At 33.9% G+C, this 13,805-nt stretch overlaps 1 protein-coding gene across 1 annotated transcript in view; it reads right to left on the bottom strand.

Moving 5' to 3' along the window:
• Nucleotides 1-11,586: 11,586 nt before the first annotated feature.
• Nucleotides 11,587-13,805, bottom strand: part of LOC137241500 (serine-rich adhesin for platelets) — a 759,406-nt gene continuing 757,187 nt past the window's right edge. The window contains exon 21 of the mRNA XM_067769103.1: nucleotides 11,587-12,652. Coding sequence (XP_067625204.1) covers nucleotides 11,775-12,652 — 878 coding nt within the window. The 3' untranslated portion in view covers nucleotides 11,587-11,774. The remainder of the gene's footprint in view (nucleotides 12,653-13,805) is intronic.

The raw sequence follows: 13,805 nt of genomic DNA, 5'->3' as shown, positions 1-13,805 counted from the left end.
TAATATTTTCTTAAAAATCACTAAAAAAGGGGTGAATAGTTAAATTAATCATATAGTTGAAAGCAATGAAATAATAAATAATAATCATGCACCTTAAAAATAGTTTATTAACAAAAATCAAATCTTTTTAAACTACTCAATTTAAAATCCTTAAACAGATAAATATAACCATTTAATCATTAGGGGATACTTAGAAGAATACAGTGTAATGCACAATAATCATTTATTTAGTCGTTGTTCAAAAATCAACGAAAATAAGCGATTTTTTTAAATAGTCATGCAGTCGGAAATAAGCAATTAATTAGTAATAATTAATCATGCATCTAAAAAGTAATTAACTAATTAAATATTAATATTTTTTTCAACTACTCAATTAATAATTATTACATGAATAAATAACGAACCATTTAATATTACGGGAAGTCTTTAAAAAGCACAGTGCAATAAATAATCATTTTATATTTAAGCGTTAGAAAAAAAAATTATTCACCAATAAACGAATAGTCAAAAATAATCATGAATTTAAAAAAAGAAAATAATTAATAATGAATTAATCAAGCATCTAAAATAATGTAAGTTGTTAATAAAATAATAATAATAATAATCATTAGATAAGTAAAATGATGTATCTAATCATTTGATGCGACCTTAAAGAGCACACTATTTATTTAATCGTTATTATAGAAATCCTCAAAAATAAGCGAATAATCAGCCCTATTCTGCATTTCGACTTGGATTGGAATTTTTTCGATTTGGCAATTTTGGTATTCTGTGTTCCAATCTCTTTCGATCCAACTTCGAATCGTTCGATTTTTTGTATTCTGCATTTCGATCGTAGTTCCGTTTTTCTAAGTTGCAAATTAGTTGGCGGAAAAATATTTTCTTTTTATTTTTTTATTAATTTATAACAGAATTTTAACAAAAATGTAAGTAAAACTTGTTAAGAAACGTAGAAGGCTTGATGATGATTGTTTTTTATATGTTTCCAGGTCAAAAACAACATGTCGATGTCCTTGGACGTATTTGCCCCGGAAAAGTATCTAACACATACTTGAAAGCATCCTTGTTAAGTCGAAAGTTTTTTTTGAACCTAGAAAGAAAATATGTCATTAAACTTTACCACTTTTAAGTTCAATTTCTTACAATTCGTCACTCATCTCAAATAGATTACACAAATCTCGCAGTATTTGCCTTTCCATTCTCGCCTGGCCATTTTCGTATGCGTTGCTTTCCAACTCCACAAATAATGCCGCGGCTATTGATTCCATTATAACAGACAGCTATAATTTGTGTCTGTTCGTTGGGTCCAGTTATATGCCAAAGCAAGCTGCCGGCGTAGAGGAAGGTGAAGCGAAAACGCAAACAATCCTTGCGGAAAGAATAAATAAACCTTTATAAAGTAATTTAGGCCAGTGTAATGAAATTGGCATCCTTAAAATTCAGAAAATGTCAACTATATTCGTGCAGGAATCCGTTTTAACAAAACTCGGTGGCCACGGCAGGGAATTGGCCAAAAGAACGACAAAAACACACTTACAATTATGAAAGCACTTCACTCAAAAAAATATAACACTGCGGCAATATATTCTATTGCTTTTTTTTGTACAAAATGGCGTGGGCAATAAAATATAAACGTTTTTCAGTGTTTTTTTACAAATTTTCCTTAATTTATTTTGTTCCAATGTTCACACATTCCGTACCAACAGCTGATTTCGAAAAATCATTTGCTCTTCCTCTTCTCTTTACGATTCCGTCGTAATGCAGAATACCAAACTTCGATTAAAACGGAGCGTAGAACGGGAACGTAATCGAAATGCAGAATAGGGGTGAATAATCATATAACTGAAAATTGCCATTATAAAACATTTAAACATAAGCGAATAGCTAAAAATAATCATATGATTGAATCAAATAAATAATAATTAATCATGCATCTTATAAATAGTTTATTAATAAAATTATGAAATATTTTTAAATTCATCAATAGTTAAGAAAATAATATGATTGAAAACATGCAGCTGAAACTAAATTTATTAATAAATTTAAAAACCTTTTTAAGTAAAATGGAAGAAGCTCAACTTTTTCATTCGGGGGACTTACAAGGGTAATTTAAAAATCATATAAAATTAAATTTTAAAACGAACAAATGATTAAAATTAATAATAAAACTGAAAGTGATTATTCTTATTATTTATTTGTTCTGATTATTTGTTAATCTTCAATGTTTTGATTAATCTTTTTAAAGAAAATTATATATATATTTATTTATTTTTTTTTTGAATTTATAATTAATTGCTAACTTGTTTTAAAAAATTAATTAAACAATACAATTGAAAAATGCTTAAAAATTAATCATTATTAATCTGAATAAATATTATAAGGACTAGTTAGATAACTATTTCATTGCAAAATACAATTATTTCAATCAAAGGCGTTAATATTGCAATCTAGTTGAAATAATTTTTTCGAAAAATATGTTGAATTTTTTACTATACGTTGAATTTTTTACCCTTTAAAAATTTGTACATATGACTGGTATTTAATTCAATTTATGGAAATACAAACTTTCATAACATATTACAAACATACACATACATATAACTCACCTTCTGCATTCGTTTAATGCAGTTTGACTCATTTATGTAAAAATTAGTGGGAATTCAACGTGGTTCAAAATCGAACTTTAGCTTGCGAATTTTTTTTTATTTTTTATTTAAATGTTATAATTTTCTGTAAAGAAATTGTTATACTAACTACAATCTACATATTTGTTAATTATTTGTATTTTGTTGTAATTACATTTAAATGCATAGCTCAAATGCTTTGTATAGTTTTATTTGTTTTTATTTATTTTGTATTTATACGCTTAACCCTTCATTGACTAATTATACATTTTTGAACAAAGATCACTACAATTACACGCTAGTCATAAATATTACTCGAGCCTAAGTATGAATCATGAATGAAAATTCACACAAACATTTAATAAATTCTTTGTTGTTATTGACATAAATGAATCATGGATTTTCGTTTATTAAAAAAAAAAAACAAAAAAAAAATGTTGATATATGTACATATGTATATACACTGTTATTCGGACTATTTGTTGTTAATTAAAATAACTGTAGTCATTCTAGGTATTCAAGTTTTAAGTTGCTAAACCTAACAGGTAGGCAACTCTTTATTACTGTTGTAATATTTTATTTTGTTTTTTACAGTTGAATTTTTATATAAATGTTATAAATTTGATAAATTTACCACAAAATAATTTTTTTTTTGGGTATACACGTGACCCTGATTATCAGCTTATCTGCTTATATGGCTATACATTTTTTACACATTTCACAATAAAAAAATACACTGGAGATAAATCTAAATTTTTAGGCAGATAAGTTGATAACGAGTTGATGTGAATACCGCATTTATATATTTTTTTAAATTGTCTGGCCTTTTTATGCAATAATAATTTAGATAAATATTTTCAAGAGTTGATACTTTTCCGTGTTCTTAACGAAAGTCTTAATTGAGTTTATTATTATTTTTTGTTTGTTTTTAAGCATTTATGTTTTCAGTACAGTGTTTTTTCCTATATTTAATTTTGTTTTTCATTTCACTTTTATCACACATTTTTTAAACGAAATTTGCTATCTGTTTTGACTTTGATTTTGTATTTTTTATTGAAAGCATACAATTTTATTTTCAGGACATATTTACAGTTGTTTTTTGCAATTGAACGGTATGCTAAAAACAAAAGAGGAAAACAAAAACACACTTATATATTAAGTCAGAACTTGTTTCAAGATTCCACCAGTAACGGTTCAGGCACTACGAAGGTTAATCGTGTTTTCGATAATTACTGTCACCTTAGGTATATCTTTTCAATCGTTATTGATAATACCTGGAGTCAAATTTTGGATTAATCTAAAAGTAGTTTGCTATTGAATGCATATCAAGGGTTAAGAAAATCTTGCTTTGATCAAGCGATACGGGCAATTCAAGTACTGGGTCAACTGTGTACCGATAAATTCTTATATTTGAATCGAAGGGTTATTAATGCAACTTTATATCAATTTGTGAGTTAATCTAAAGGTGTGTTCTTACATATAGCAAAAACAAAAACTGTGTTACTTGGCTTGGTTCAAGAGAAATGCACCTAGGAATAGTAGTTATCGAAAAACCGACAAATCCACTTAGCGCCCCATCCGTTAAATATAGAACCTTGAAACAAATTGCGCCTTAATCTAAGCTCAATGTACAATGCAACAAAAAAATTTTGAAATGATGCTTAGTTTAAAATATATACACAAAAATCAGTTCGCATTGAGCACTGATCGATCAACCGATAAGTCTCACGTAGAAATCGAACCGTTAATGTTAGAAAGTTCAATCACATTGTGGATTAATCTACAATAAGGTGGCTATATAGTGCAATACAAAAGTTAAAAATATGTGGTTTGGTTTAAGAGATATTGACCAATTTTGGTGCTGGGTCATTTGTGTACCGATATTTTCTCATTTTCGCTTTGAAGAGTTAATGATGTAATTTTATATCAAACTGTGGATTACTCTACAGGTGGGTACCTATATACATATTGCAAAAACAAAAACGTTGTCTTTTGGCTTGGTTCAAGAGATATACGCAAATTGACATAGATATAATGATCCAGCACATAAATTGCCCTATATCTCTTGAACTAAGCAAGATTTTTCTAAATTAGTGTAGATCAATCCACAATTTGATTCAGCGTTCTATCGCTAATGGTTTCAATTATGTTTTATGTTTTCTCCGTTTTCAGGCATGTCAAAACACAACTCTCAGAACTGTCATCGTCGGCAGAGTCTTATGCCAAGGAGACTCGCGTCACTCTGGCACAACTTTGATACTTATCCAAAATCAACTCCGATACACACATTGTATGTCTTTCATGTAATGTGTCCCCACATGGCACCAATCAGCCTTTTAATTTCAATGCGAAAGCAACGCCTCAAGCGCTCATGTCTCTTTGGTAAGACCTTATTCAAACTGCAAGTTTCGTATAACTTCTGTTAGAGGATATCAATGATCTCACCCAAAGCGAAGCATTGCTATAAGAAGAAAAAGACCTCAGCATGATGCCGTAATCGGGTAAAGGAGGTTAGGCTAGGTTAAACTGACCGGTCCGCACCATCGGGTAAAGGAGCCTCGAAATTTTTTTCCCGGAGCAGTCGAGCTAGTAACTGAAGGTGGTAGTTCCGGAGCGCACCTAATTCTTATCTGGCAAATATCTGCCTACATCGGCAAAGCCTCTATAGCTCAGCTAAAAAAGTTATTTTGAAATTTTTACTAATTAGTTTTGTTGTTAGACGAGATAAACTTCCCCTTTGTTTAGTCAGGGTGGGCATGGCCTTCCCCGTTAGCCAGAACTTGCGCACTTCATCAGGCAAAGACAAATTTTTCCATGTTGTTGTTGTTGTAGCGATATATACACTCCCCGAGGGTTTTGGGGAAGTGTTATCGATGTTGATGGTCAAGGAGCTCCATTAGGGCACCAGCCCGATCATTCCAAGAACGATTTGATATGACTACATTGAACCTTCAGGCCATAACTCCCCCACCTCCTAGGCCAAAGCCTCGTCTGCTTAATATGTATATGATACATTTATATTTGTAACAGGATTTGTCCCGCGTTGGTGAGGCTGACAATTGGGCTGCGGAAGCTATGAATTGCGCTTATCAACCCCTGGAATCCCATATATTTTCCATATTGGCGTTCATTTGTAAAACCTGATCTTGATACTAAACAGATGGCAGTTCTCGGATGGCTTCGAATTTATTATATATGGGGTCTTTAACGGCAGCCACGGTGCTTCCCCGCCTCTCTCAATATGCTCCGAAAAAACTTTCGTTAAAGTTCTCTAATGGATCTTCAAGGAAACCCGTAGTTACAACGAGGATGAACAACAAATAAAGGAATTTTTAAAGTGTTGCTTTCACCTCACAGCTGAATAGATCCTTTGTGTAATGTGGCGATAATCCGCACGGGGGACATATGTATGTACATCCCGATCGAGTTGAGGCAGGGAGACCCGCGTCTCCGTGGAAAGTGTGCTTTCTTCCTCTGCTAGGCCTGGCAATGCGGTTTTAATAACGGCGTTCACGAAGCGTGGCTATTGCAATTAAGCTCACGACTGTATGTACATATATTTGTGTGCCAGTTCCCGTTCCTCTGGATCATCTGCAAGAATGTAGGTTGTTATAAGGAACTTAACTTCCGCCAGTGATTTTTTTGTGGTTTGGGCGCTCATTTTGGTGAATCGGTGCGCCCACAATGCAAACTGGAATCGTCAGGCACAAGGAGGGCCGATTTGTTAGCTGTCCCAAATTAAATAATTGCACACAGCGAAAGTGTGAAAACATATCATTTTATAAAAATAAAGAAATAGAAAACTTTGTTAGTGTTTGTTTCATTTATTAAAATCGAAGTGGGATAAGTACAAACTTTGTATTTGTATTATTATTCTACTATACGTACATATGTTCTGCACGGCTTTTTGCTTATGAAACATGCGCAGAGTTTCATATGACACGGATAAGAGAGGGCCTCCGTGAACAAGACGTGAGATAAGGCGCACGTAAAACAGCCATATGATGAGTTCATGTGAAGATTAGAGTGCAAAAGAAGTCCATCGAAGTAGAATAATCCAATATGCCCAGGGAGACCTGCGAGATTCGCATAACTTCGATCTAAATGCTGTCATTGAGGCTAATAATTTATCCGTCTAAATTAAATCGTGACATGAAAACGCATATTGTGTCTAGGGATAGACGCTACATTGTGTGAAACACGTCTTACAACTTTGAAATGTTATGCTCCCAAGGGCTATCCTAAGCCGATCTCGAAGACGATCATGCAAGCCGGAAATATTTTACTTAATTAACCCGTCATGTGGACTAATCTACAAGAAAGTGGCTATATAATGCAGTACAAAAGTTGAAAATATCTCGTTTGGTTAAAGAGATATGAACACATTTTTGGGCTGGGTCATTTTTGTACCGTTAAAGTCACATTTTTGCCATGAAGGGTTAATGATGGAACTTATCATTAATCATTGTGGATTAATCAACAGGTGAGTACTTACATATTACAAAAACAAAAAAGTTGTCATTTGGCTTGGTTCAAGAGATATACACAAATTAACAGAAAGGTAATGCAACAGAATTAAATTGCCCTATATCTCTTGAACCAAGCAACATTTTACTACAGTGTTTTTTTTTGCATTATATAGCTACCTAATACTGTTTTCACACAGACGGCTTATTGAACAATAAAGGCAGTTTTCTACATTAAGACGCGTATTGAGCTCAATCTTCCCTACAAAATTCGAATCTATAATTATTTCATTAGTAGCTAATCGAATGCCTAATGAAGTCAAAAGCACAATGCAACTCTGTTTGCAGCTTTCCGCTTCCGTTTCCGCTTCTTAGTCCAAACAAAGCTACTTCAGACAACGTTATAGAGTTTTTGGTCTAAATGGACTCATAAATGCTTCCTTAATCGCAAATTCGAAAAACCTGAATATTAAAAATATCTTGTTTAATTCCAAACTATTGTGGAGTTTGTTTCTTCTGATAGCGACTACAAGGACCTGACAGATCCAAATTTTACTTAGGAAGCTTAAAAAAGTCGGAAAACTCGCAAATCTTGTAAATTCTACTAGGAGCTCAGAAATTAAGCATAAGCGGCAGCGGAAGCAATCGCATTACAAAATGCGCCTAAAAGCATGCCACATATTAACGTGTAGCTGAAACAAATAAAGAACGACGTGAAGCGGAAGCACGTCATTAATAAATATGTAGCATACTTTTAGGCGCATGTTGCTATGAGACTGCTTCCGCTGCCGCTTATGCTTAATTTCTGAGTTCCTAGTAGAATTTAGAAGATTTCCGAAATTTCCGACATTTTTAAACTGCCTAAGTAAAATTTGGATCTGTCAGGGCTCCTTACACTACATTCCGTTGCTGCCACAGCGAATATATTTGATTTTACTGGATTCGTTTCATCTTTATTTATTTGCCTCTGTAAATGTGGTGTCCTTTTTTCTCTGCCTTTTTCGATTCCTTCTTATATCATTTGTTTCTTTCTAACTTTCTACTATATTTCGATAAATCACCGATGAAAATTAGAAAACAAATCAACTGAAACTGGCAAGTTCCCACAAACCTGGTCCTCAAAACAGGCAGTTTAATAAGGAGACATGTCCGTAAGCACTGTGAGGAAGTTCGGCATCCAAGAATTCATATGATTAATCTAAAAGCGAACTAAGAGCTTGGTAAATTTTTATGGGAAGCTATGCCCAGGAAACCACTTCTTTTTAGAGTACACTACTCACCCTGGCTCAATTTCGATCTGAATATTGGTGTAAGTACTCTTACCTATCCATAATCAACCCCGAACTATGTATCAACTGTCTAAACTGTCAGTCTCCTTGGATTTCCGTTAGAGGATACGGGTGATGATTCGTGAGTCTCCACAGCTATGGGATAGGGCGAAACACGCTACAATAAGAGAATCAAGCAAATTAGGCACCGAATAAGATGGGTCCACCGTCGTTCGTAGGAGGCCACGTGATGTAGTGGTAGCGTGCTTCGCCTACCACACCGAAGATCCGGAGTTCCACTCACGGGAAAAGCAACATCAAACATTTCTAAACACGTTTTTTAAATGAAAAAAGTTGTTCCGAGCTGCATTTTTATTTGACGTAGGTAGTTCATCAGATTCAAGTCTCCACCATTAATGGTTAAAGTGCTAAGTGGATTAATCGGGTTTTCGATAACTAGTTTCCATTCCTTGAACCAAGCCAAATTACAAAGTATTTGTTTTTGCAATATATAGGTATCTGCTTGTGTTTGGTTTGGTACAAGCGATATACACGAATTGACAGTAGTTATCGATAAAACGAATAACCCACGTAGCGGCTTAACCGTTAATGGTGGAACCTTGAATAAAATTGTGGATTAACCTACTGGTGAGTAGATATATGTTGCAAAAACAAAAACTTTGTTATTTGGCTTGTTTCAAGAAATGGACAGTAATAATCGAAAAATCGATTAATGCATTTAGCGCCATAACCGTTGATGGTAGAAACTTGAAATATGTTGTGGATAAATCTACAAGTAGGAGCTATATTATGCAACAAAAAAAGTTTGTAATTTTGCATAGTTCAAGAGATATACACAAAAAGCAGTTAAGAGTTGCACTGATCGATCAGCCGATAAATCGCACGTAGAAATTGAACCGTTAATATTAGAACGTTGAATCTAATTGTGGACTAATCTACAAGAAAGTGGCTATATAATGCAGTACAAAAGTTGAAAATATCTCGTTTGGTTAAGAGATATGGACACATTTGTGGGCTGGGTCATTTTTGTACCGTTAAAGTCACATTTTTGCCATGAAGGGTTAATGATGGAACTTATCATTAATCATTGTGGATTAATCAACAGGTGAGTACTTACATATTACAAAAACAAAAAAGTTGTCATTTGGCTTGGTTCAAGAGATATATACAAATTAACAGAAAGGTAATGCAACAGAATTAAATTGCCCTATATCTCTTGAACCAAGCAACATTTTACTACAGTGTTTTTTTTTGCATTATATAGCTACCTAATACTGTTTTCACACAGACGGCTTATTGAACAATAAAGGCAGTTTTCTACATTAAGACGCGTATTGAGCTCAATCTTCCCTACAAAATTCGAATCTATAATTATTTCATTAGTAGCTAATCGAATGCCTAATGAAGTCAAAAGCACAATGCAACTCTGTTTGCAGCTTTCCGCTTCCGTTTCCGCTTCTTAGTTTTTGGTGTATTCAGTGCTTAAAAATGTCATTTGTCAAAGTAAATGTCATTGTCTACATGGCGGAACGATACAAGGTGGCCGCATCGAACCTTTTTTATTTGATTTGATACATCAACTACCGGCGCAGTACGATTTTGACATTTGTCCATCGAATTTACAAGTACATGGAATTTTTTTATGTTTGTAGGTATATCACCATGCTGCCACCTTGTATCGTTCCGCCATGATTGTCTGTCATATAGCATTGTCATTTTATTCGCTTGACATTTCATCCTTCATACTAATCGAGCAGTAACTTCTGTGTGAAAGCAAACAATTTACGATTTCATTAGAAGGTGAAATGAGATCATTAAGTTTCTGTGTGAAAACAGTATAAGTGTAGATCACAATTTGATTCAACTTCCTATCACTAACGGTTCAAGTGCGTGAAATATCCGGTTTATCGACAACTTCTGTCGACTAAATCGATTATTGTGTATATCTCTTGAACCAAGCAAAATTGCCAAACAATTTTTTTTTCAACACATAGGTACGTACTTATAAATTCATACAGAACTTAATTCAAGGTTTTATCATCAACGGTTCAGGTGCTAACAGCGTTAATCAGGTTTTCGATTATTACTGTCCCTTTAGGTATATCTCTTCAGTCGTTATTGATAGTCAAATTGTGGATTATCTTTAGGTGGATGGCTTTATAATGCAATACAAAAGTTAAAATTATCTTGTTTGGTTCAATAGATATGGGCGAATTGAGGTGATGGGTCTTTTGTGTAACGTTAAAGTCACATTTTTACCTGGAAGAGTTAATTATGGAACTTTATATCAAACTGTGGGTACTCTACATACTGCAAAAACGAAAAATGTTTCGTTTTATTGCTATTTTGGAGCTTTTCGGCCGGTTGATTTAAATAAAACAGGGATTTATTAGATTAGGATATAATAAATCCCTGTTTTATTTAAATCAACCGTCCGAAAAGCTCCAAAAATAGCAATAAAAATATAATTTTTCCTTGGCCCAACAAAAATACAAAAAATTTTTCTTTTGGCTTTCTAAAAGAGATATACACAAATTCAGAGTACTTATCGATTAACCAATATAGCGCTCTAACCGTTACGGCTTTTCATCTGCGAGCTTTAACAACTGTCATCCAGAATACTGACAGCTTTAGAGACTTCAAGGCCGTTTAAGCCGGAGTCATTGGTGCCGTATGTCGTATCGCTGTATCCGTATCCCTAACGTAATCATCTGTTTATCGTTACGACGGTTAACCAAAACCCAATTGGTTGGCTACGATACGGTTACGACCTTAGCGGCACCAATAATCGATTGCATTGATTCTCATAAGATTGGTCGAATCAGCTGTTAAAAGGTTACCGATACGGATACCGATAAAGCACCAATGTCTCCAGCTTTACACCAACTACGGTCACGCTGAGTGCACACATACATAGAATTTTTGGTCAGTAAAACTTTAATAAAAAGAGAGTTTTTAAAAGAAATATTTTTAAGCTGTTTTGTGTTATTTTTTTATACCCAGCTGTGCATAGCACATAGAGTATATTAATTTTTTCATCCTAACCTATAATTTTATTATTTACAATAAATTCGAAAGCACTGTCACTTAAACAGTTTTTAGTTATCTATATACTATCTGTATTATTTATGTATGTATATATATAAGTTCGTAAATTTTTATAAATATTTCTATTATAAACAGACAACCATTACCACTTACATATGTATATATATACAATCAGATACTTAGCTTAATAACAGCTTACAGTTTTTTTTTATATAAATGCCAATTTTACAATAAATACTTAAAATATTTGACAGGAACAGAATGTTTAGCTATAAATAAATGAACTTAAAATTAATTTTTTTAACCCTACATAGATCTAAACATATTTAATTATATTTTTTTGTTACTTACAACTGTGTATTAATTTCTTCATTGCTGCTCCCCCCTACAGCAACAGCATTCGCAGTTGACGTTAGTGGCGTTGCTAATGTTAACGCATCCCCCTCACCCTCACTGTGTGCCACTGATGGCGGTAATTCGTTGGTACGATTTAACAAATAATCCAGATCATGCGTAATACGATCTAACATACCAGTCATTGAATTCTCATCTTCGGGTGATGGAGTGTCAGCTGTCAAAGCAGTGCTAGCACTACCATAGCCCAATTGCGTTGTGTCACAAATAATATTACCACCGCTACTTGCAGTATCAATTACTGTCATATTATTACTAGCATTTGTAGAAATTGTAATAATTGGTATTGGCGTTGTTGTTGCAAGACGATGATGTGATCCCGCCACTGTACCTGATACACCGGAAACCGCAACCATTGTGGGTAGCAGCGGATCGAAGGTATGTGTTGTTGGTTCCATAATGGTGACACGTTTTTGTGTTTTTGGTGTTTGTGTTGTTGCTGTCGTAGTGCTGATACAGCTGGTGAGTGTTGTTGTTGGTGGTGGTAGTGTTGGCAGCGCGTGTGATATTGTTGGTTGTGCGGATTGTGCTGCAATTTGACCACTACTTTTGACATAATTTCCTGTGGTTTGTTGTTGTTGTTGTTGCGGCGGTAAGCCACTACTTATCGACACAATTGTTGGCATCATACTGACGTTCATAAAAGAGTTATGCGCAACAAGTTGCTGTGTTGCGATAGGTAGTTGTTGGTGTTGTTGTTGCCGCTGCTGTTGCAGTGTTGACGTGTGTTGACGCGGCAAGCTGTGATGTTGTAGTTGATGATATGACATTCCTGCGGGTAAAGTGTTGCTACAAATGCCTATGATGGTATCTGGAAAGAAGTAAATAATAAAAAATAATAATAAAATTAATAAAAAACATTTTTTTTTAAGTTATTAAATTTCTACAAAAAAAAAAAAAATTCTGAAAAAAAAACATAAAAAGTTCCCAATGAAAGCTATCTATGTATATTGTAGGCCTAAAATATGCGAAATCGTTTCATTGAACAATACAGTGTCCCGACTCTCACATAAGTTGGAGCTTTTCCTCACTCTATCTATCAAGACGTAATGATATTCCGAGTGACTATCATGTGTATGTATTTCCTGACTGCGTACTTTTGGGAAGTATGTGACAAGAGTTAGTGACTTAAAAGCATCGTTGAACACTTCTTGCCAGGTTTTGAATGAGCGGGTTTCGAGTAATCCAAGAAAGCCCTAGGAATATACATAACACCTTTTGTAAAAGGTCAAAGCTGCACAGTCGAAATCAGACATTTGGAGAATACAGACCAGGAATTATGCTTCAATAATGCAAGTACACACGCTTGGGTTTTTTCATATCTCTAAAGAACTAATCCACGCTCGAGGTAAGTATAACTCAAAAATCATCTTTTGGATTTACTAAGCTTCTAGCTATCATTTACTACTTCTTATCCTCAGCCTTACTCAAGTCAAGAGATGATTAGAAGTAACTAACTCATAATCTATTTAAGAAATCTCTGCACCCATCCGTTTTACGTACTTGTTATCATATACTCACATATATGCTCACACGTAGCCAAAAGTGCGAAAAATCGGCATCACTGCATCCTCAAGCAGAAATAGATCGACTTATTATTTTATCACGTGAAGTCATATGACTTGATGCATTTTTTTCAGGAGATGTGATATGACTTTTATGGCCGGTTTTTTAGTGCGAGTTTAAACTAAAGTTAAAGTTGACTAGAGTTTAACCTTGCCACTTTGGTCGCTTAAGCTGAGACAAGCAGCAACATTTTATGTTATCGAACAAAGTGGCAAGTTTCAACTCTAGCCAACTTTAACTGAAGTTTAAACTCGCATTGAAAAACCGGGCATTAAAGTCCGATATTAGATTATGACTTAAGGCCACACATGATCTTATAATTCAGTTGAAATCATAAGAGTTAGAACGACGTGAATCTCTCATAGCAGTACTGTAAATTCACGACAACGCTAAGTATT

The sequence above is a fragment of the Eurosta solidaginis genome, chromosome 2 (assembly GCF_040869045.1).
Source record: "Eurosta solidaginis isolate ZX-2024a chromosome 2, ASM4086904v1, whole genome shotgun sequence".
Lineage (NCBI taxonomy): Eukaryota > Metazoa > Arthropoda > Insecta > Diptera > Tephritidae > Eurosta > Eurosta solidaginis.
Note: the sequence above shows the minus strand (reverse complement) of the source record. Positions and strands in the feature narration are given on the sequence as shown.